At 41.7% G+C, this 25,963-nt stretch overlaps 1 protein-coding gene across 7 annotated transcripts in view; it reads right to left on the bottom strand.

The window, feature by feature from the left end:
• The window catches only part of LOC139277555 (zinc finger and BTB domain-containing protein 46-like), a 104,632-nt gene that overhangs the window by 76,551 nt on the left and 2,118 nt on the right, over window positions 1-25,963 (bottom strand). For 5 of the 7 annotated variants that reach the window (XR_011596108.1, XM_070896156.1, XM_070896157.1 and 2 more), the window contains exon 2: window positions 14,951-15,064. The exons of 1 other annotated variant lie outside the window; for it this stretch is intronic. Coding sequence is in view for 5 of the 6 variants with exons in the window: in XM_070896156.1 (XP_070752257.1) it covers window positions 14,951-15,009 (59 nt within the window). In the remaining variant the exon portion in view is untranslated. The remainder of the gene's footprint in view (window positions 1-14,950; window positions 15,065-25,963) is intronic. One more of the 7 variants, XM_070896154.1, reaches the window with a different exon arrangement.

The following is a 25,963-nucleotide window of genomic DNA, read 5'->3' on the forward strand; positions in this document are numbered from 1 at the left end:
CATTACACAAAAGCACCGATGCATGGAATTAAATGAACAGAATGAATAAAGTCATGCAATTTAACAGCACCTTTGGAAATAATTTCTAAATGTAAAATTACCAAATTTATACTTGCCACAATTTGTGCAGCTAATTACAAGCGGAGTTGCAAACAAGAAGTTTTATTTTGACTCAGGACAGTTGTATTTTTGCATTTTACATTCACATCAGTTGATGAAGCTCCAAGAATAAAAGGGCACATGAACAAGTTAACACCCAAGATATGAATACAGTATTAACTCAATTGCAAATAAACTCAATTTTCTGTAAAATTCATAAACCAAGTATTTTAAACACAATTTGTTTACTTTAAATTTAGCACTAATTTTACACCAATGCTTTCTCGAAGTACTGTAAGCACTCACTCCTGCATCAGATGGTTGTGGGTTCAAGCCCCACTTCAGGACAGGAGCAGGAGCATAATTTAATCTGACATTTCAATGCAAGACTGTATCCTCTTTACGAGCAGCAAACCAAACTGCCTTTCCTACTTTTTCCGAAATTCCTGCCGAGCATGCTCGTTGGGGGCTAGCCTTGTAAATCTCCTTCGCGCCCCACTCACCCCTCCCAGCGTTATAAAACATCGCTTCTCTCTGCATCTGCCTTGAGAATCTCCGTTCATTTGTGACCAAGGCCTTTGCCATTCATGAGCTTATTGTGGATAATTGCAACATCATAGCCTTGACGGAAACTTGGCTGACAGGTGATGACACCTTCCCCCTTAATGAAGCCTCCCCACCTGGCTCGACCTTCCACTACTTGTCCTGTTCAGACTGCTGCTGTGGTGCTGTGGCCATCACCAAATCACACCATGGTCTGTTTCCCTACTCTGGCACCTCCTCCTCCTTTGAGCATCTCACCTTGTTCCACGCCTCCTTTAAAATCCTCACTCTCTACCACATCCCTAAGTACCATGCCAAGTTTCTCACCCAGATATCTTCACTGCTTTCCTCCCTCAGCACCGAGCGATTCCTCATCCTCGGTGATCTCAACTCTAATACCCTCTCTCCTCTTGATTAACTGCCCTCCTTTGCGCCCTTAATCTCTCACTCCATAGAAACTTCACTATCCGTTCACAACCACCCCTTCGAGCTTGCCATCTCAAGTGGCCTCTCTACTCCCATCGTTTCAATCACAGATAAGACCCATCACTTCCTTGTACCCCTCTCCACTCACCTTACCCCTCTCAACCCCACTTCTTTCCGTGTCCGCCCCAGAAAGAAATCTCCCCTACTGCATTTTCTGACTCCCAAATGTTTAGTCTTTGGCCCTCCATTCACAATGACATTTCTGCAGTTACAGATCAGCTCAATCACAACCTCGCCTCTACCTTTGACCCCACTAAAACCATTCTTCTCTCTCATCCTGGTTGTCCCGCCAAGACAGCCTTCACCCCCACTCCCTTAAGTCCAAGGGATGCAGACTCAAACATTTATGGCAGACAACTGGTTTAGCCATTCATCGCCAGATCTGGCTGGACCACATAAAGCACCAGAGGGCGGTAGAAGTTTGGAACTCTTCCGCAAATGACAATTGATGTGGAGTCAACTGTTAATTTTAAATCTGAGATTGATAAGATTGTGATCCAAAAATATTAAGGGATATGGGGCAAGATGGGTATATGAAGTTAGGTCACAGATCATTCACGGAACAAGCTCAAGGGGCCAAAAGGCATACTCCTGTTCCTATAGGTCCTGCTCTCCTCGGCAAAACCTTCTCAATATTCAAGGATCATCTCAGAATGCAAAGATAACTGGCGTCTCTTCATTCACCTCCAACGAGTGCGAGGAGCTCATGAACTTCTGTGTCACCATAATTGTGACTATCCTTTCAGCTGTCTCTGCTGCTTCCCTCGCACCAAGCCAAATATCTAGTCAAGTTCACCCCACCCAAGCCCTAAATTCGCATCTTTCTCTGGTTTTTCTCTCCTCTCCCTTCATGCACTCTTCTAGTCCATGAGGCTCGCCTCCTGCTCCCTCAATTCGATTCCCACCAATCTGCTAACCACCCTTCCTAGCCCCCATGTTTGGTAATATTGTTAATGGTTTCCTCTCATCAGGTACTGCCCTACTCCCCTTCAAATGTGCCACCATCACCACCCCCCTCAAAGACCCCTGTGTCTTTGCAAACTACCACCTCCCTTTCCTCTCAAGTCTTTTGAATGTATTGTCGCCTCACAAATCCATGCCCATCTTTCCTACTTCACATTTGAACCCCTCCAATCTGGTTTCCTTACCCGCCACAGCACTGAAACAACTCTTCTCAAAGTCATAAATTACATCCGAGGTGTCTGTGACCATGGTAAGCTATCCCTCCTCATCCTTTTCGACCTATCTGCAGCCTTTGACATGGCTGACCACACACCATCCTCCTCCAAAACCTCTCCTCCGTCATCCAGCTGGTTGGGACTGTCCTTACGTGATGTTATTCTTATCTATCCAGTTGTAGCCAGAGAATCACCTGCAGTGGTTGCTCCTGCACCTTCACCTCTGGAGACCGAAAGGATCCATCTTTGGCCCTCTCCTTTACTGGCTGTCAAACACAGATTTCTTGGCGACATGAATGGCACTACACAAATCTGTTATTTGTTTTTCTCCAACTTGCTCCCGATCGTGGGTGCATTCCAATGATCAACTTCATCTGTGAAGCCCCAGATGTCATGAACTTTACAATGGCAAAAATAAAATCTTAGCAGTTATTCAGATACATTTGCAAGGTGGCGAGATCATAGAATCTTACAGCATGAATGAAAGCCATTCGACTCTTTGAAGAAGCTATCGAATTAACCCCACTCTTTCCCTATAGCCCCGCAACTATTTTCTTTGAGTATGTATCCAATTCCACTTTGAAAACTTCTGGAAAGCTGATAGTTTTTCCAACCACCTTACAAACAGAATTTCTTTATCTCCTCTGTCACAACTGATCAGTACTTAGGAGCTCTATTTTTATTAAATTAGCTCCAGATTTCAGGAAAATATACCATATGTACACCACTGACTTATCAGCATCAACTGTTATTTTTCACATTTCAGCCCCAGCAGGTAATTGCTTTCATGAAATGTTCCATCCCATGATCAAACTCTGGTAATCCTTCAACTCATCACATATGTGGTTCCCAGATTTAATTTCAGCCACCACATCATAGAAACATAGAAAATAGGAGCAGTAGTAAACCATTCGGCCCTTTAAGTCTACACCGTCATTCAATATCATGGCTAATCCTCTATCTCAACACCATATTCCCACTTTTTCCCCATACCCCTTGATGCCTTTTGTTTCTAGAAATCTATCCATCTTCCTCTTAAATATACAGTGACTTGGCCTCCACAGCCTTCTGTGGTGGAGAATTCCACAGGTTCACCACCCTCAGAGTGAAAACATTTCTCAGTGATTTCAGGATATGACCATACCAACTGAACTATTGGGATTTATTGTTGCCATTTTATAAACGTAATTTTTGTTTTAAAAAAGGCAAATATTTATGTTGATATTTACCTACAAGTTATTTGGGTAAGAAAGTATTTGGATACAGAACAAGGTACATCATCAAGCAACGGTACCTTGAGGTCAGGGTTACAATTAACTATTTCAAACAGTGAAAATCAATTATGGGTTACACTATTTTGTGCATTACAATTTTCTGTAACCATCTGAAAATGTTTATTATAGTGCTGCTTTAAAACTAAAGTCAGTCAAGTAATCTGAATTTCAATGGCAGAATAACTCAAATAAACCAATCATTTGAGGGGAAAAAAAGCAGGCCCATTTGTTGGTAATACAGCACATAGCTAACCAACTCCAGGAAATCCAATTTCGAAAAAAAAAGAAGTTTTTCCATAAGACCAAAAAGGTTATCCAGTCCCCAATCTGTAGCTTTACAATAATTCCCATAAAAATAACCAATGCCTCTGAAAATTAATGGTGCATTCAAAATCTCGTGAGATAATGTTCAATTTTTAGCAGAAGTGTGCATAATACACGTACTGAATTTATATGACAGATGTAGATGTCACAAATTTTCCAAAATGAAGTGCAATTCGCAATTGACAAGGTATCGTTTCCTCAACCCAAGTTGCTGGACAATTTACACATTAAAAATAGCGAGTGTCATTAAACTCGGCTGTTATTTTGGCAGCAAATCTGGGCCAAAGTTTTTTGTAAGAATCACAACTGTTTTTTTTGATCTGGCTTAATTTGTCATTCAGGTTTGAAAATGTGTATTTTGTCCTCCTTTAAATCAGACTCCTCTCCCCAGTGTATTACATAAATACAATCCCCAAAACATCTATAGAAAATTACAGAAAATGCCTTCGTCCCATGCAATAAAAATTACATTGGACTTAAAAACAGAAATGTTGAAAATACTCAGCATCTGTGGAGCGAAAGTTAGCGTTTCAGGTCGATGACCTTTCGGTAGAACTCGAAAAAGTTAGAGATGTAACAGATTTTAAGCAAATGCAGCGGCAGGGAAAGGGAGGGGAGGGCGGGGGGGGGGAAAAGGGAGGAAAGAGAAAAACAGAAAGATCTGAGATAGGGTAGAAGACAGGATTGATTAAATGACAAAAGGTAGGATATTACAAAGCAAAAGGAGATGGTAATGAGCTAAGTAAAGAAACAAAAGATGTTTAGAAGAGGTGTAAATGGGAATCAACAGCTGCCATGTGGAAAAAAATATGGGCAGACGTTGTGGTCTGAAATTGTTGAACACGATGTTGAATCCAGAAGGCTGTAAAGTGTCTAATTGAAAGATGAGGTGTTGTTCCTCGAGCTTGCGTTGAGCTTCGTTGGAACAATGTAAGAGGCCGAAGACAGAGAGGTGAGAGTGAGAGTGGAGAATTAAAGTGACAGGCGACCAGAAGCTCTGGGTCACGCTTACGGACTGAAAGGAGATGCTCCGCAAAGCAGTCACCAAATCTGTGTTTGATCTCCCCAAAGTAGAGAAGCCTGCATCTTGAGCAGCGAACACAGCATACTAAATTGCAAGTACAAGTAAATCGCTGTTTCACCTGGAAGGAGTGTTTGGGGCCGAGGTCAGTGGGAAGGGAGGAGGTAAAAGGTCAGGTGTTGCATCTTCTGCACTTGCACAGGGAAGTGCCGTGGGAATGGAAGGGGGTGTTGGGGGTGATTGAGCAGTGGCAGAGGGAGTGGTCCCTTCGGAATGCTGAAAGGTGAGGGGAGGGGAAGATGTGTTTGGTGGGAGGATTACGCTGGAGGTGGCGGAAGATGATCCATTGAATGTGGAGGCTGGTGGGGTGAAAGGAGAGGACAAGGGGAACTCAATCATGGTTCTGGAAGGGAGGTGAAGGGGTGAGAGCAGAAGTGCGGGAAATGGAACGGACACAGTCGAGGGCCATGTCAGCCACGGTAGAGGGGAATCCTCGGTTGAGGAAAAAGGAAGGTATATTGGAAGCACTCGTATGGAAGGTGGCATGATCAGAACAAATACAATGAGACGGAGAAACTGGGAGAGTGGAATCGAGTCCTTACAGGAAGCAGGGTGGGAGAAAGTGTAGTCCAGGTAGCTGTTGGGAGTCAGTGGATTTATATTAGATTTTCAGATAGCCGAGCCCGAGAAATGGAGAGAGAGAAGTTGAGGAAGGGAAGAGTTAGAGATGAGCTATGTGAAAGTGAGGGAAGGGTGAAAATTGAATGCAAAGTGAATTTTCTAGTTCAAAATGTAATTTGGTTCATTCCATAAAAATTGTCCTGATCATGAAACCTTTATTTAGGCCTAGCAGCGGCCAGATGAGCGACAAACTTCTGGTTCTGCAGCCAGAAACTAAGTAGCATTGTCAGATGGGCCACATCTCCAACATCCCTAATAGACCCTTTAAATTCAGCTTCACAACATAGTTTTCCTCGAATGTTCTGTACATTGATGCTATACTATTAGTATTTTTCTCCCAGTAGTCATGATATGCATCAAAAATAAATTTCAACATCCTTGACATGAACCTTTGAATTAACCTAAAATATAGCATTGGTCTTGCAATGTTTGTTTTACTTTATTTCAGATTTATCTCAAGATTTCTATCCACTCTCAACTTCTGAGAGACTTGCTGACACAATTGATCATCACACTCTCTCGATTTAATACCAAGCTATAACTGACCTGCAAATGCTCAATGCCGACATTGCATATCTTTGACACTGGATCCCTGAAATAGAAATCGTTCCATTTCCCAGCATTTTGATAAGCATAAAAATAATTTCATTTATCTAACTTAAGTTTTGCATTTTTTGGTTTCATTTCAGACGTGGAATGCAAAAAATTAAAAAAGTTACTCAGCTGATCACTAACTTGGACAGTTGATGTGTGAGACAACACATTTTTAAATTGATTAGTGCCTCACTGATTGCAGCCAATCTTCAATCTTCGAATGAAATTCATCTTACCCAAAGAGGGCTGTGCATGTCTGGGACACATTTTTGTACAACTCTCCTCTTCACTTCGTTTCAACAACTTGTACTTGTTCAAACACTTGATTACACATGCAAATTACAAATCTATATGCACTACACAAAATTGCCTGCATGCACTTCCTGTAGTCATGATTTTTGGCCACACTTGTGTCAACAATTAACATGGAAAATTGCCTTTGAAAATACTTAGAATATGTAAACCGTTGTCGCTAACTATATATCCTACATTACAACAGTGACTATACTTCAAAAGTACTTCATTGGTTGTAAAGCACTTTGGGATGTCCAGAGCTCGTGAAAGGCGCTATGTAAATACAAATCTTTCTTTTATATAAAAAATATCAACTGCCACAAGCACTTTACTTTTTTTTTAAAATTTAATAAAATAAAAAAGACATGCATTTATACAGCCCCTTCCCATGGCCTCAGCACATTCCAAAGTGCTTCAGAGGCAATGAAGTACATTTGAAGTTGAGCAATGAACAGTATACCAAAAATGGTCAAAACTGGTGCTCATTTAAAATTTCAACACAGTAATGTGCAGTAGAAGGACAGTAGGTTCTAGTGTTCCACGATTCCAAAGCCACAAGATTTGCTGCAGAATTTATCTCCTCTCATTTTTCCCTTTGGTTTTCTTTCCCACTTTTCTCCATTCTATGGAATCAATGCCTAAGGTACCAAGGTACAATGCCCAACCACTGGTGTTCAGTTCAAATGGCTAGCATGCAATACCAACCTTCTAATTCCCATTAATCCCAATTTCATACCTTATACACTTCACCTACACACATAATGTGCAAGACATGAAATGTAAGACAATTACTAAGCTGTAAGTCAATGGGAATCTAAAGACTGATATCAGCTGATGCCATCCACATTCAGAACACCAGGTACCGATGGTACCAGATATTGGCCATCACTTGGCATCGAGCGGAGTCACCTGGCAAGGTAGAAAGTCTGCTCAGACAGCCATGCGTTAAGTGGCAGCTGTTACTGTAAACTGCTAAGCAGCACATATGGCAGAGTCTGAGTGAAGTAAGTTGCTTTTAAACAGTTTAAAACACACAATTCTTCGAAACAAAAGCCAACATTTTTTAATACGTCAAATATATCAAAATGTCTAGTGGGGTACCGCAAGGTTCTGTGCTGGGGCCCCAGCTGTTTACATTGTACATTAATGATTTAGACGAGGGGATTAAATGTAGTATCTCCAAATTTGCGGATGACACTAAGTTGGGTGGCAGTGTGAGCTGCGAGGAGGATGCTATGAGGCTGCAGAGTGACTTGGATAGATTATGTGAGTGGGCAAATGCATGGCAGATGAAGTATAATGTGGATAAATGTGAGGTTATCCACTTTGGTGGTAAAAACAGAGACAGACTATTATCTGAATGGTGACAGATTAGGAAAAGGGAAGGTGCAACGAGACCTGGGTGTCATGGTACATCAGTCATTGAAGGTTGGCATGCAGGTAAAGCAGGCGGTTAAGAAAGCAAATGGCATGTTGGCCTTCATAGCGAGGGGATTTGAGTACAGGGGCAGGGAGGTGTTGCTACAGTTGTACAGGGCCTTGGTGAGGCCACACCTGGAGTATTGTGTACAGTTTTGGTCTCCTAACTTGAGGAAGGACATTCTTGCTATTGAGGGAGTGCAGCGAAGATTCAGCAGACTGATTCCCGGGATGGTGGGACTGACCTATCAAGAAAGAATGGATCAACTGGGCTTGTATTCACTGGAGTTCAGAAGAATGAGAGGGGACCGCATAGAAACGTTTAAAATTCTGACGGGTTCAGACAGGTTAGATGCAGGAAGAATGGTCCCAATGTTGGGGAAGTCCAGAACCAGGGGTCACAGTCTAAGGATAAGGGGTAAGCCATTTAGGACCGAGATGAGGAGAAACTTCTTCACCCAGAGAGTGGTGAACCTGTGGAATTCTCTACCACAGAAAGTAGTTGAGGCCAATTCACTAAATATATTCAAAAGGGAGTTAGGTGTAGTCCTTACTACTTGGGGGATCAAGGGGTATGGTGAGAAAGCAGGAAGGGGGTACTGAAGTTGCATGTTCAGCCATGAACTCATTGAATGGCGGTGCAGGCTAGAAGGGCTGAATGGCCTACTCCTGCACCTATTTTCTATGTTTCTATGTCCCAAACCCAAGAAAACCTGCTGCAGAATCGACATTCCCTGGACTGCACGGTTGGTTTGGCTTGCTGCTGATTTTGGCCTCCTCAAGGAGCAACATTTAGCCAGATGATACAAAACCAAACCCAACTCCGGAATTCATCCCTTTTATTAATTTTGGTCAATACAAACTGATTAGATTAGAAATTACATTTCAATAATAATTTTCTGAAAACAATGACAATGGTCTTCCATGGAAAAAGACTGTTAAGCTGCTTTTATATTCTTCTTAAGAGGGTTGCTAGCTCCCAACATGTAGGTCTGGCAGCAAGTCAGTCATAATCTTCCCACATTTGCCACGTCAACTCTCCCTTTAGGACCTGTAGAAAAACAGTAAAAAGCACTCCTCGAATAGCTACTTAATCAAAGAGTATTAAGAGATGTATATTTCCTCGTCTCTACCATCCATTGTTTGACATTTTACTATGGCTGCCCAGAGACTGTGTGGGAATAGATCTTTTGCACAGAATCCTACATGGACATTTCCATTCAGAAACATCGAAAATAGGTGCAGGAGTAGGCCATTCATCCCTTCGAGCCTGCACCGCCATTCAATAAGATCAAGGCTGATCATTCAACTTCAGTACCCCTTTCCTGCTTTCTCTCCATACCCCTTGATCCCTTTCGCCATAAGGGCCATATCTAACTCCCTTTTGAATAGATCTAACAACCGGGCATCAGCAACTTTCTGCCGTATAGAATGCCACAGGTTAACAACTCTGATTGAAGAAGTTTCTCCTCATCTCAGTCCTAAATGACTTACCCCTTATCCTTCGACTGTGACCTCCTGGCTCTGGCCTTCCCCAACATCGGGAACATTCTTCCTGCCTCTAACCTGTCCAATCCCATCAGAATTTTATATGTTTGTACGAGATCCCCTCTCATCCTTCTGAACTCCAGTGTATAAAGGCCCAGTTGATCCAGTCTCTCCTCAAATGTCAGTCCTGCCATCCCAGGAATCAGTCTGGTGAACCTTCACTGCACTCCCTCAACAGCAAGAACGCCCTTCCTCAGATTTGGAAACCGAAACTGAACACAATATTCCAGGTATGGCCTCACCAAGGCCCTGTACAACTACAGTCAGACCTCCCTGCTCCTTCACTCAAATCCTCTTGCTATGAAGGCCAACGTGCCATTTGCCTTCTCCACCGCCTGCTATACCTGTTTTCAAACTTTCAATGACTGATGTACTATGACACCCAGGTCTCGTTGCACCTCCCCTTTTCCTAATCTGTCAACATTCAGATAATATTCTGCCTTCCTGTTTTTGCCACCAAAGATAACCTCACATTTATCCACATTATACTGCATGTGCCATGTATTTGCCCACTCACCGAACCTCACCCTGCAGCCTCTTAGCATCCTCCTCACAGCTCACACCGCCACCCAGTTTCGTGTCATCTGCAAACTTGGAGATATTACATTCAATTCCTTCATCTAAATCATTAATGTATATTGTAAATATAGCTGGGATCCCAGCACTGCAGCACCTCACTATGCCATTCTGAAAACGACCCATTTATTCCGACTCTCTGATTCCTGTCTGTCAACCAGTTCCCAATACCATGTGCTTTAATTGTGCACACTAATCTCTTGTGTGGGACCTTGTCAAAAGCCTTTTGAAAGTCCAAATATACCACATCCACTAGTTCTCCCTTGTCCACTCTACTAGTTACAACCTCAAAAATTTTTAGAAGATTTGTCAAGCATGATTGCCCCTTCATATATCCATGCTGACTTGGACCGATCCTGCCACTGCTTTCCAAATGCACTGCTATTTCATCTTTAATAATTGATTCCAACATTTTCCCCTCTACTGATGTCAAGCTAACCGGTCTATAATTCTGTTTTCTCTCTCCCTCCTTTTTTAAAAAGTGGCGTTACATTAGCTACCCTCCAGTCCATAGGAACTGATCCAGAGTCAAGAGAATATTGGAAAATGATCACCAATGCATCCACTATTTCTAGGGCCATTTCCTTAAGTACTTTGGGATGTAGCCCATCAGGCCCTGGGGATTTATCGGCCTTCAATCCTACCAATTTCCCCAACACAATTACCTTCAGTTCTTCCTTCTCACGAGACCCTCGGTCCCCTCGTATTTCCGGAAGGTTATTTGTTTCTTCCTTAGTGAAGACAGAACCAAAGTATTTGTTCAATTGGTCTGCCATATCTTTGTTCCCCTTTATAAATTCACCTGATTCTGACTGCAAGGGACCTACATTTGTCTTCACTAATCTTTTTCTCTTCACATATCTGTAGAAGCTTTTGCAGTCAGTTTTTATGTTCCCTGCAAGCTTCCTCTCATACTCTATTTTCCCCCTCCTAATTCAATCCTATGTCCTCCTCTGCTGCATTCTAAATTTCTCCAAGTCCTCGGGTTTGCTGCTTTTTCTGGCCAATTTATATGCCTCTTCTTTAGATTTAACACTATCCCTAATTTCCCTTGTTAGCCACAGTTGAGCCGCTTTCCCATTATTTTTACTCCAGACAGGGATGTACAATTGTTGAAGTTCATCCATGTGATCTGTAGATGTCTGCCATTGCCTATCCACCCTTTAAGTATCATTTGCCAGTCTATCCTAGCCAGTTCATGTCTAATACCATCGAAGTTATCTTTCCTTAATTTCAGAACTCTAGTCTCTATTTTAACTGTCACTCTCCATCTTAATAAAGAATTTTACCATATTTTGGTCACTCTGCCCCAAGGGGCCTCGCACAAGACTGCTAATTAATCCTCTCATTACACAACACCCAATCTAGGATGGCCAGCTCTCGAGTTGGTTCCTCGACATATTGGTCTGGAAAACCATCCCTAATACACTCCAGGAAATCCTCCTCCACCGTATTGCTACCAGTTTGGTTAGCCCAATCTACATGTCGATTAAAGTCGCCCATGATAATTGCTGTACCTTTATTGCACGCATCCCTAATTTCCTGTTTCATGCCATCCCCAACCTCACCACAACTCCCACTAGCATTTTCTGCTTTTTGGTATTCCACAGCTCTACCCATACAAGTTCCACATCATCCAAGCTAATGTCCTTCCTTACTATTGTGTTAATTTCCTCTTTAATGAGCAATGCGACCCCACCTCCTTTTCCTTTCTGTCTATCCTTCCTGAATGTTGAGTTCCCAGCCTTGGTCACCCTGGAGCCAAGTCTCCGTAATCCCAATTATATCATATTCATTAATAGTTGCCTGCGCAGTTAATTCGTCCATCTTATTACGAATACTCCTTGCATTGAGACACAGAGCCTTCAGGCGTGTCTTTTTAAACACTCTGTCGCTTTAGAATTATGCTGTAATGTGGCCCCTTTTGATTTTAATCTTGGATTTCTCTGCCCTCCACTTTTACTTTTCTCCTTTCTTTTATTTCTGCCCCCATTTTACTTCCCTCGGTCTCTCTGCATAGATTCCCATCCCCCTGCCATATTAGTTTAACCCCACCCCAACAGCACGAGCAAACACTCCCCCTAGGACATTGGTTCCGGTCCTGCCCAGGTGCAGACCGTCCAGTTTGTACTGGCCCCACCTCCCCCAGAACCTGTTCTAATATCCCAGGAATTTGAGTCCCTCCCTCTTGCACCATTCCTCAAGCCACATATTCATCTGAGCTCTCCTGCGATTCCTACTCTGACGAGCACGTGGCACTGGTAGCAATCCTGAGATTACTACCTTTGAGGCCCAACTTTTTAATTTAACTCCTAGCTCCCTAAATTCAGCTTGTCGGACATCATCCCGTTTTTTACCTCTGTCGTTGGTACCTATGTACACCACGACAACTGGCTGTTCACCCTCCCCTCTCCAGAATGCCCTGCAGCCGCTCCGAGACATCCTTGACCCTTGCACCAGGGAGGCAACATACCATCCTGGAGTCTCGGTTGCGACTGCAGAAACGCCTATCTATTTCCCTTACAAATAGAATCCCCTATCACTATAGCTCTCCCACTCTTTTTCCTGCCCTCCTGTGCAGCCCAGCCACCCCTGGTGCCATGGACTTGGCTGCTGCTGCCTTCCCCTGATGAATCATCTCCCCTAACAGTACCCAAGGTGGTGTATCTGTTAAGGAGGGAGATGACCACAGAATATCACTGAACTACAATTTCAAGATGTTATTGCAACTGGGGAACTGCATACAGAATGTCCGATCTAATGCTGTCTCCAACTTGCACACTTATAGCACAAAAGATGAAATATCGGATGAGTCAGATATCCATTTACAAATTTGATACAACTCAAATCAGTGTATAGGAGAGACTTTTGATACTGAACTCCACTGGATGAGTATGCGTAATGTATTTTTTTTAAATCCAAGGTGGAGGGTAAGAGCATGCTTAAAACAAGGATCAGGTAGCTGCTACATCCCTTGTCGCACTGATCGAGGTGCTGAGCTGGGCTGTCACAGCTCAGCAGCAAGGCTGCTGCAGCTGATGGAATACAATGTCGGAAAGTATGAGGTCATCCACCTTGGGGGAAAAAAAACAGTAAAAAGGAATATTATTTGAATGGGGAGAAATTACAACATGCTGCGGTGCAGAGGGACCTTGTGCATGAAACTCTTTTTGAATTCCAAAAAGTTGGTTTGCAGGTGCAGCAGGTAATCAGGAAGGCGAATGGAATGTTGGCCTTCATTGCGAGAGGGATGGAGTACAAAAGCAGGGAGGTCCTGCTGCAACTGTATAGGGTATTAGTGAGGCCGCACCTGGAGTACTGCGTGCAGTTTTGGTCACCTTACTTAAGGAAGGATATACAAGCTTTGGAGGGGGCACAGAGACGATTCACTCGGCTGATTCCGGAGATGAGGGTGTTACCTTATGATGATAGATTGAGTAGACTGGGTCTTTACTCGTTGGGAGTTCAGAAGGATGAGGGGTGATCTTATAGAAACATTTAAGATAATGAAAGGGATAGACAAGATAGAGGCAGCGAGGTTGTTTTCACTGGTCGAGGAGACTAGAACTAGGGGGCACAGCCTCAAAATACAGGGGAGCCAATTTAAAACAGAGTTGAGGGTGAATTTCTTCTCCCAGAGGGTTGTGAATCTGTGGAATTCTCTGCCCAAGGAAGCAGTTGAGGCTAGCTCATTGAATGTATTCAAATCACAGATAGATAGATTTTAAACCAATAAGGGAATTAAGGGTTACGGGGAGCGGGCAGGTAAGTGGAGCAGAGTCCACAGCCAGATCAGCCATGATCTTGTTGAATGGCGGAACAGGCTCGAGGCGCTAGATGGCCTACTCCTGTTCCTAATTATTATGTTCTTATGACCTATGTACACCCAAATTGAGAAGGAAACAAAACAAGGTCAGTGCTTCCACTCTTGGCAAATGTCCAGCAATCCCTGGGTACCACTGTTGGAAAGTGCATTTGTGTGGAGACAGGATAGGCTTGTCTGTAATGTACTTCAGGGTCAAACACTCAATGCCAAATCTCACACCTCAGTAAGAGCCACTTCAACAAAGGTGCTTCACAAAAGGTTTCTGCTATCCACAGTACCAAACACACATTGTTGACTTCAAGAATATTGAGGAAAGAGACATCTCCTACATCCAATTGCTATTTTGTACAACACCATTTTTGGAATTTGAAAATAATTCAGCTCAACTAGCCATCTGGTACAGCTACCTGTGAAACAAAATGAATGTAAAAAGGGTCAAGTGGGAGAGAGAGGAAGAAATGTGAAGATTCTGTTGTTAATAATGTAGATGCGCCAAATCACTTTGGAGTTGAGGACTTAGGATTTATACTTTTTGTCTTTGCTTTTAAGTTGATATGAGTAGTGTGATTCCAGCTAGAAAGCAGCGGTGGACTAATCTTGTGCAAGGTTCCACAAAAGTAGGTTATGTTGGTATAAATCATCCACGAAAGTAACCTGCTTCAATTTGTCCTCATGGTTGTTTCCGTCTTAGCTTTAAGCACAGAGAAATTCTTAATGAGTGGCAAAGCATTCATTTGGCAGCTCTCAACAGTACCATGCCCCCATTCCAATGCAATGCTACTCCATTTCCAGCAAACATCAGTGCACACAGCTAGAATGGATACTCTCCCACCGAGTTGATTGCTTTTTACTTTAACACATTATTGTGATGCTCTGGAATACATGTTTGAATACATTTAGGAAACAGAGATCTTGAGCCTCCATTAATTCAATTCTACCTAATGTTTGAAAATGGCAAGTCTTAGTCCAATAAGATCTGATCTTTTCTGGTTTTCGCATATTTGTTTTTTTTGTGAAAAGTCAGACACTTAGTTGAAAGAATCATCGCAACTTCTTTGTTGTTATAGTTGAACTTTTTTTTGCTTACTGTCTTTCTTTCTCTCGCTGTCCCTCCCCTTCATCAACGTAGTGCCAGTTCCTCCCCATTGTGTCCCCAGGATTGTTCACGATCTCCCAGTGCTTTGAAATGGAGGAATCCTACCTGGAACCAAACAGCTCATTAGCAAATATCTTATTATTGTACATGAGCACTATTAATGGAATGTCATTAGCAGCCAGGGACAAGGTAACAAAAAATAGCTGAGTAGCGAGAGGTTTCAATTAAAACTTAAATTTGGACATTTGTCCATATTATATGAACCATTTTAATTACAGTGAACATTAATGTGACCATATTACTCCTCACTTCTACCCCATTTCAATATATCCAACACCATTTTTTTTATATTAGCGCACAACACAAAGACAAGTCCATAAAAACATAATGGCAGCAAGAACAGATAATAAACTAGGATACAGGGGACTTTAACGAAAAACTAAAAATGAGTAACACTTCCTTATTGCCCTCCCAGTGTTGTATTTTGAAAAGGCAGTCTTTCATCTAAACCCAAATTATAATGTGCAAACAATTTATAAACTTGGATGTTTGAATATTAAGCTTTACTATTTTGCATTCAGCAGCAAATCGGTCAGTAGAACAGTATTTTAAAAGATCAAAAATAGGTTTTGGCCAATTGCAAGACAACAGTACCAAAAAAAAACATTTACCTCAATATTTTTCATTGATCAATAGGTAAAACATTGAAATTTATTCCACATCATGGTTTTGTGTAGCATATGCCATCAAGAAATATTTCAAGTGTATTTCCCGCCTGATATTTATGCAATTTTACATTAAAAACAAATGGTCTGCTTTCAGTTGTTTGAGTTATGCATGTATAAAATATAAACGGATTGTAAAATAATTGAACTTCAAATTGTGTTCAAAATTCATAAACCAAACCACATGAAACCACACCATTTTATACATATACACACACACTGAAGCGGCATGCTGGTCAGTCCTGAAACTGAAGTCAACAAGTTTTAAGATTGCAACAAGAATCCATACAACAGCTCCAGGATTTCAAACGTTTATTCCGTATTAGCACAGTTAACTGTGTCGATACATTTGTTTATTCAGAGGGCAATAGTTGCGAAGTAATATTCATTGTGGCAGGGTAAATCTGACCTACTTTCAGAATTATGTCATTCGATTTTCTTTCAAGATATTAAACTGAAGGCAAATGGCCAGAAACAAATCTGCGCTTCAACCTCCTTAATTAACAATGTAAGAAAGAATTTGCATGTATAGAACGCATTTCACAACTTCAGCACTTCCCAAAGCGCTTTCTAACCCATGAGGTACTTTTGAAGTGCAGTCCATGTTGCAATGTAGGCAGATGCAGCAACCAAGTTACACACCACGTACAAACAACCATAAAGATTTTAAAAATAGAGAAACAAAACTTTTCATGTCGAAAGCACAAACTTGTATTTATATTGCGTCTTTCATGTCTTCAAAACATCTCAAAGTGCTTCACAGACAATTAAGGTACTTTTGAAATGTCGTCACTGTTGTAATGTGAGCAAATTTACATTGTTCAAGGTCCCACAAGTAACAATGAGATAAATGGCCAGATAATTTGTTCAAGTGGTACTGGTTGAAAGATAAATGTTGGCCTGCCATACTCTTCTCCAAATAGTGCCACAGGATCGGACGTCCATCTGTGAAAGCAGATTTAATACCTCATTGGAATAACCTTTAAATTAAATGTTGTGCAGGAAGGTACTTCACTGGACTCCATCACCCTTCCTTTCTGTATTTTCAGTTCAGAACATACCCGAGCAAAGAACCATTTGTTTTGAATTCCCCTTCACTGTCGTCATGACGTTCCTATCAAGAATTGGGGCAGTGGGCTATTATTTATCGGCTGCTCTTGTTTTAAAGCAAACTAAGAAACAATTGTCTTGCCTTTATAACAACTAAAGTTACACCGTTCTGCAGAAGGATACATTTAAGTAATATGTTACAGGTACTACAAGCTAACTATAGAGAAGGGAATCGGCCTGTCTTAACTCATCCATATAGGAAGACCAGACAGTTCTCCTCAATTACAGTATCCAATTATTTCTTAAATTATTTCATTGTTCTTGCCTCCACACCCCTCATTCATTCATCGGCGGTCCCTCGAACGAGGATGACATATTTCCGCGAGAATTCACAGATGTTTCAATGACGGACCCGATGTTCCAGTCCTGAACTCCAGTTGAGGGGGTGGAAGATGCCTGTGTGTGAATTTTTTTTTAAAAACGTGTGGTGACCGTTGCACATTAGCCACCACATGGGCTTGACAGAGCTAGGTCTTTATCCAGTGGTAAGGATTAATCAGGACGACTGAAGACCTTCTCTGCTGCACGGACCGAGTGTGCACACACATCGCAGTGTGGGCAGGTCCATGGTGCCCCTGGGCCCTCGGCTCTTCTGGGCTCCTTACCCTCATTCGCCGCACCTCCGCCACAATCTTCCAGGTCCCAGCGCTCCAGCTCTATTTATAGCCCCAACCTGCGGTGGTGTTCTGAGGTCGGGGCGACCCACCACTCGCCGACTAGTGCACTCAATACATCAATCACTAGGTGTGGAAAAACTTACCGATATCAAGTCTAAATTTGTCTTCTGCCATTGGACATGTGCCGCCCTGTTACAGTTGAGTTTGAATTAGTGTTCCTGATCTACTTTTTCCAGATCATTTTCTGTCTTGTTCATCTCGCTACAAGGTCAACACTCAGTCATCTACTTCAAATTGAAATGTCCAACTTTGTCCAGTTTTTCCTTACAGCTCTAACTAGGGTCTGTCTCATGAGTTTTCTCTGAACTATGTTCAGGGCTTAGATATCTTCTTCTGTCTCAGTGACCAGAAGTGGGCACAATACTCACGGAGCACGAACAGTTTCAGCATCACTTCCTCTGACTTTCACTGCAATGTTTTGACTACATAATTCCGCATTCTATTTACTCTGTTAATTGTTGCTCTGCAATGACTGGCCATGTTCAGCACGAAATTGACTAAAAAGAAACAAATCTTTTTCAATGTTATCCTTGGCTATTTTGCCAGCAAGTACTTTTGTCACTTGTTTTCTCTTCCATCTAGAGTGATATCTATTAAGTTAATGAGGAAAACTTGCAGTTACACATCAAATAAATCAATGACAGTCTTATTTTGACTTTTCATAGTAAGGATTCACTGGGTTCTGGTACTAAATTAACAATTAGATACTATCTAAGCTATCAGATACTACAATTAATGACTAAAATACCACTTCCTGTTTGTATGCAATAAGTACTTTCCACAAAATGTGACCCATCCACCTTTTAATGGAATTCAGCCATCCCACATTTTCATTTTGGATTTCAGGCATTTTTCTATAGTGTGCATTTCAAGAATTGGCTCGCAGTAACGTTTATTCAGTGATCTAGTTGCATCAAAATAACTCATGGTTTCCTCAATCATCTTTCTGATATGTACAAAAAGGACTATCTATTGGTGCACAAAATGCTTAACTTTTTAGACCTTTACAAAGTTAATTTTGCTGCACCATTCCAAGGAGAAAATTCAAAAATGCTCATTATCTCATTATATCCGTCATACAATTGGGAAATGCAGTTCCTGCTTATGGCAGATGTGTTCCTGGGAACGCGATTTGCCCGCTATACGCTTTTTATATTCTTGCGAAATTGACATTACCACAATTTTTATCCAGACATATTCTGTCACTGTCGCAGAGTCACAAGCCTTTCACTGACATCTGATCCACTCCCATTGAGGATGAAAACCGGGGAGCAGCTTGTTGTCGGAGGACAGAGAAAAAATAAACTTTCTTCAGGCGTTATACCGACCATTATATTACATATGGGGTCTCCATTTGCACAATACAATTCTTTCCACTTTGTAGCAAAGCTAATGAAGGCTGGAAAGATTCTTGCAGAAAATAAATCAGTGGCATTTTCAATGCCAATGTCTGGCAGTGTAAATTCTGTGAGAATGTGAATTGGGCAAGGAGATCAGAGTGCAACACTGCAAAGTATGCCAAACTACAAAAAAGGACTGGATCCCAGAGGTGGATTTAATTAAAGGGAAACTTTAATGAGGTGCATACTTGTGAGTAAGCACAGCTGTTCCTGCCTAAAATAAACGGAGCACTGAGACACTACAACCAGCAACTTTGAAATTGGCGTCACTGTAAATGAATAATGGTTATCGTTTTTTGGCCAATACAAGTGTCTGCCCATTTTAAACGTGGACCTTTTATGTGATAAATATATAAATTATTTTTAACACTACTTCACCACATATCTAAACAAATACTGCCACAATAAATCCTCCCTCCAATCACATGGGTGCCATACAACTCATTATTCCAGTAGATCACTCAGCTCCTTCATCATATGATAGAAAATAACATTTTAAATGTCACAGCAGCAAAGATAAGTGCAGCATGCAGGGTAGGGACATTTGCTAATAGTTAGTATAACCCAAAGTTTTACCAACATCACAACAGGCACATCATTGCTCTTGTCTCACTAGTTACCTTAACTATATTCCTCCTCTCCTCTCCTACATGAAGGCGGCGATTTATACAGGGCAAAGTTCCTTGGGGGCTGGTCATCCTCTTACACCTGCCCAAAAGGCCACTCCTCTTGTTTGCCGAGACAAGCAAATATCAACAGGCCATTTGACATAGCCAAGCACCAGAGGAAAGTTCAAGCTTGTACTCATTCAACACCCACATGTACACTTTATGGAAGTCGTCATTAGACAGTGATCCTTGGTCTGTAGCGTTTAATATTGTACCAGGTGGTGCATTTTGGAGTTATTGGGAGAGCTGTTAGCTTAAAAAATGTCAGCATATTGGAACAAAAGTTTAAACATATGCAACAGTAAATCATAATCCTCAACACTTAACTGCAAATCTGTTTGAAGGTAGAACACCGTTAATATTTACTGATGCTATCAGCTTTTTCTTGTTCACATTGAAAACTATTTCACCAACTTCTTGCAATAAAGCTGTAAATTACTTCAGGACATGTGAGATTCAGTCACAGAATAAGGCACCAGTCCAAAGGAAATGCAGCTAAAGCTCTCCCTCCCCCATCCAACCCAAAATTGTATCTGTACTGCTGTGAATGCTCCGCAGAAAAAGCAATATGCACAGCTGGGCTCATAGCCTCAAAAGGTCATGTACCACTTTTATACTAAAATCTATAGGAGCGTAAAACAAGTTTTAGTCCTTTAAGTGTCCTATCAAACAAGACAAGACATCACAATTCCTCAAAAAAAAACTTTTCAGTTACAATTGGTCATTAGATCTGAGCTGGGATTGGGGGCGGATGAGGAAGAGAGAGAAACAAAGGAGAGGAAAGCAGCCAGGTTTCATGCTTATAAATGCAATCCAATGACCCTTTAGAAAGTGTACGCAGGTAGATATTAATTGTGGACAGCATCACGCTCAGTTTTTTTGCATTCTTTTTCGTTCCTCACTCCACTGTTGAAACAGCCTGCTGACACTCTTGCCTCAAAAGCTGATTTAGGCGGGGCACTGGATGGCTGCCAGTACCCATATAACCATACTCCAGCATGAAGAAGGGAGAAGAGAGAAGAAAAAGCTCGACTTGACTAGTCCCACAGTTCAGAGCTCGTCATTTGAGTCGCACCAAGGCAAAAGCCACATTTTTCTTCCAACTCGAGCCAATAATTGAAGTTACATATTACCTCTAGAGAAAGTAGCACATACTCCATCCATCTTTCTTTACAGTAACCATAACTCCTGAAAGGCTGCACAACCAAGCAATTTGAAAAATTACAGGAATTTCTAAAAGGCATTGATGTCACATTTTTGTTAGTACTGTACCAGGCACCTAAAAACTTTATCCATGCTGTTTGAAATACACATAAAACCCATTACCTCCATAGTAAACTAGGACAGTTGTTCCAGAATTGGGATTTTAACTTTCCAGTCTTAACTGCAGTTTCAACTGTCAGAATCCGAGACCTTCTGTCTATTTGAGGATTTCTATTTAGAAAATGCCAACCCTGTCGAAGTTGGTCAGAGCAGCATGATGCACTTGCATTATGTATACCGTTGCATAATATAATCATGGCATAGTGCAGGGTGCGAAGTACGGTTACAGTAGAATGATGTGACTGTCACTTCCTTGCCTAGAGAGCATTGAGTTCAAAATGACCAATGCAATTTTCAAAAGAGATGCATTAAATACCATATACACTGACAAACCTAGATTCTTCAAAGTTACAGCTTATGAGCCCACAAATATGCAAACATGGACACGCTGATTTCACTTCCACTGTTGTGCTACCCTGATTTTGAGGAGATACTCTGAAATGTGCAAAAGAGAGTCAGGACATGATACAGGACTTATTAAAGTGAAATGTAACAATAATAAAACTATGCGCAATTGACTTCAGATTCAACTACTCATTTTTCACATCATTCTCTTCAAATATTTATTTTGGAATGTTTCTACATAGGATTACAGTACAATTTAAAACCTTGTGAGAGACATTGCCTCATTGCAAAGCCTATCGATCCCTTTTCCCTCGTAAAACGAAAACTTTTTATTATTTGTTTTGCACTTATCTTCATTTTAAGTATCCATACAAGACCAAGTTTTGAATTTCCATTATGCACCAGATGGACGATGGCAGAAAATGAAAATTCCACTTTGAATTATCTTACATTTTTATTTTAAAATATATATTTGCTATTAAGATGTTACTACTTTCTAAAAAGGTACCCAAACATCACAGTAAACTAAAGTACAAAGACAGGAGGCAATCAAAAAGAGTCAATACTACTCCAAACGTGGCAGGAATAAAATATTCCTCTGCGTGAGGCCAAGAAAGAAACACTGCTGGTTTGCATCTGAAAACAAATCAATCAGTGTGGATTATTTTAGCTTCTCACCATTTGGCAACATTTGTTTGTAAGGAAAATACACATTTGGCTAATAAGTTCAACAAAAAACTGCTTTGTAATATCACTATCTAATGAGTTGGTATGCTGGAGTGTTCAGTGATTCAATTACATTTTTGGATGAAAGATTACATCCAAGATTCTCCCTTGAATGTTCCTGTTGTTCAAATGGACAGCAGGAACCCATAAGCAGCAATCATCCAAAATTTCAGATGAAATAGTTTCTTTCTGTTATGAAGTTCACATTTTTGGCAGTCCCAAACCACACCACCTGAAAACTAATGCTAAAGGACAACTTTATAGTTCTTCTAAAGGTTCTCAATCAGTTTAAGCACTGAAGTGACAGTTAGCAGGGTTCTCCCTTAGTGGGAGTTCGTCATATTGGTTTCCTCCCCACTCCATCCATTTTGAACAGGAAATTTGTAATGGGGAAACACCCACTTGGACACAATTTAAAAAATCTTTTACCACAAAGTTCCCAATTAGAAAAAACTCTGGGGAAGTATTGGTACATCTTGCTGCCTTTCGTTTTAAAACCAAACGAAAGGCAGCAAACCAAAGGGTTTGCAAAATTCCATGGATTAGTCCGATACATCACTACAGCTCAAGGGTTCTCAACCAGGGGTCCGCACGAAGGTTTCAAGGGACCTGCATAAATAACCTCCAGGATTTTTTTTTTTTAAATACACCGACAGGTAAAGGTGAGATGGTGAGCAAACCGTGGCTCCAGCCCTGACTCAGACCTCTGTTTTATTCCCCCCCTCCTGAATGTCTGTGCAACTGCCACTGAGCCCAGACCCCCGCTCACTGAGAAGGGAGAGGCACTGCGGTCGCACAGCACAGACACCGCGCCCCCCCCCCTCCCCCCAGACTCGAGCTCTCTGTCCTCCACTTTCCCTTCGCCAGGTCGCGCTCTGTATTTCGTTCCCACCCCCACCCCACCCACTTGTCCAAACGCCACGGTGTGGGTTGCTGTTCCCCTCCCCCAGGCTAATTGAGACAGTTGCCTTTTTACTTTCACCCATCACTCCCTCAATCCTCTCATTGCCACACGTCACCAGCCACAACTGTAACCCATGCACATGCAGTATCCCACGACTGTTGAAATCAGGCAATGGCAGCTCTGCGTGTGTATATCAGTTCCATTTCAGATTTCATTTTTTTTGTCCTATTTTTGTTTTTTGTGCGGTCGTCAATCAAATGAAGGGGCAAGGAAATAGGTGCCAGCTGTGAGAAGGAAAGGAGGTGCTGAGGTCAAACAGTGAGTCACTGTTTTCGCGGAGGAAGGACATTCCGCGAGGGCGCCGAGCACCTCGAGTCTCATCGCGCAAGAGCATGCAGAAATCAAGCGCAGGCAGCAGAAAAAGAGTATGCGGCAAACCAGTCCCACCCACCCCTTCCTTCAACAATAATCTGTCCCACCTATGACAGTCAATGGTTCTCGTATTGGACTGTTCAGCCACCAAAGAACTCACTTCTGGAGTGGAAGCAAGTCTTCCTCGATTCCAAGGGACTGCCTATGATGATGATAGGAGGAACAAGAGCAGAATAGGTCCACACTAGAAAACTATTAGGATTGATGCTGGTTACCAGCTAAACTGAAACAGTTTGGAAACTCATTTAAATATTCTGCACTGTCTAAACCCCCCCCCACCCCCATTTTCTCTCCTGCTGTCTTCAAAGTGTTGATTCACACTATAGTATAGTTACAAGGGTGCCGGCTGACGTTTGCTACCCAACCTCATTCATTCTTCACTTGCGAGCCGATACCTGGAGTATTAGCATTCTTGTTCTCCCAAGGAGGGCATCACAGGCAGCCCGAATTGTTCACATCCAATGTTGGCCTCCAGCTTGGATTTCAACCAACCATCGAGGATTATTCGAGTCTTGCCAGGAATAAAACATTAATCTGGACACTGCTGCGAGCAATTCAGGAGAAAAATCATACAGGCCTTAAAAAAAAAAGTGGGTTTTCTTAATTTTCATTGTACACTTCTGTTCATTAGTTCTAAAAATATTGGCGAAGGGAGCAAATCAATCAAGCAGAGAACCGGGACCGGCTGATGTGCCACAACAGTCCGTGGGGGAGTCAGGGGTTGCGGGATCAGGTGACTGGGCTCATATGGAGGGAAAGAGGGAGTGGGATAGGCATGAGGACCAGTATTTTATGCAGTGCTGGGATAGCACAAGTAACACGGTGAGTGGGAGCGGAGAGAATTTTTTTATACAGAAAAAATACTTTTGTTGGAGGGTTAGAGGGTGGAATTTACACCACAGGATGGAGGCCTGAGAAGCAAAAAGGTTGAGAACCCCTGTTATAGTTGATCCCCTCAGAGATAATTGTGTTCTGTATTAGAAGCTGCCTTGACCATGTGTGTCAAACTATGGATGGAGGTTACATTCCGAGTACAAATTGTCAAAATTTACACTACTTTTGAAGAGACTCTTCAAGGGATTTAAGGAAGGATATCCTTGCATTGGAGGCTGTTCAGAGAAGGTTCACTCGGTTGATTCCAGAGATGAGGGGGTTGACTTATGAATCTCGATTGAGTAGGTTGGGCATATACTCACGGAGTTCATAAGAATGAGGTGTGATCATATCAAAACATAAAACATGAGGGGGTTCAACAAGGTGGATGGCTAGACGATATTTCCACTCATTGGGAAAACTAAAACCAGGGGACACAATCTCAGAATAAGGTGCCGCCCATTTAAAACGGAGATGAGATTTGTAAATCTATGGAATTCTCTGCCCCAGAGAGCTATGGAGGCTGGGTCATTGAATATATTCAAGGCGGAAATGGACAGATTTTTGAGCCATAAAGGAGCAAAGGGTTATGGAGAGCAGGCAGGGAAGTGCAGCAGAGTCCATGATCAGATTAGCCATGATCTTATTGAATGGTGGAGCAGGCTTGAGAGCCAAATGGCCTACTCTTGCTCCTATTTCTTATGTCCTTATGTTATGCTCTTCAGTAATGCTGAAATGGAGGCACTGTGTGTTGTTTAAATGTGCTTGCTTCTACAATAATGCATAGGTAAGTACAACAAACCCATATTACACCACATGCTGGACTATTCAAATCAAGCTGTGATGGTCTGTCACCATTACGAAAATAATCTCTCCAATCCATTTTACTTCAAGGAGCTACTCTGATTATTAACCCGCCTTTCATACAATTAACATTTAAAATAATTGATAGTCATGGATTAAATATTGTTTTGCTATGATGCAGAAATCTGCCGGAGCAGAACCTTAGAGTGCTGCATGCACCTTAATTCATAATGCTGAACCAAATCCAACAGCCATTACCACCCCCAGGAACAAAAGTTGGAACCCGAGGAAAGGGAATCAATTAACGTTTATGGAGGGGGGGGGGGGCGGGGAAGCAAAAAGAGATATAAATGAATCGAAATGTAATACTTAAGTCCTCTTCTCAAAAACATGCAGCATGCATTTGTTCAAATACTCTGCATTCCAAACATATTTTCCCCCTCCCCCTATCCAGTCGTAGTACTGGGACACAACACAAAGTTCTCATTCTATCCATTAATATATTTAGTCAAACATATACTAAAGCTTTTAATCTGTACCCTTCATTGGATAAGTAATCTCACAAATATCAGTAGAGTTTTCTCACAAACTCAGAATTTAAAAATGCAGATTTACATAGCTTCACAACATTTTAAATACTGGCACCAATTTACTGCAAATCTTTTCAAAAAGATCCATAGGGATAGCTTCAGGATCTCCTCATGACCTCCCAAGCTCCCAGATCTCTGGTGGATTCACCATCTGGTACATTTGTGGACAACAGACCAAATAGCACTTCTAGTACTCAAAGAGTTTAGCAATTTATTTAAATTTTGAACAGAGTCATGGATGCAGAACAGTGTAGCAGAAGCTGTATTTAGGCAAATTTACTTGATACCAATAACCTTAGTGATATACATGTTTTTCATCTATTGACTAAGCCTTCTGATGTGGACCTGATCTGTTCAATATTGCTGGCAGGAGGATCCTGGATGCAATATTTTAGATTTGTTTAGTTCTCCATCTTGGCCACCAGTT

The sequence above is a fragment of the Pristiophorus japonicus genome, chromosome 12 (genome assembly GCF_044704955.1).
Source record: "Pristiophorus japonicus isolate sPriJap1 chromosome 12, sPriJap1.hap1, whole genome shotgun sequence".
Classification (NCBI taxonomy): Eukaryota; Metazoa; Chordata; class Chondrichthyes; family Pristiophoridae; genus Pristiophorus; species Pristiophorus japonicus.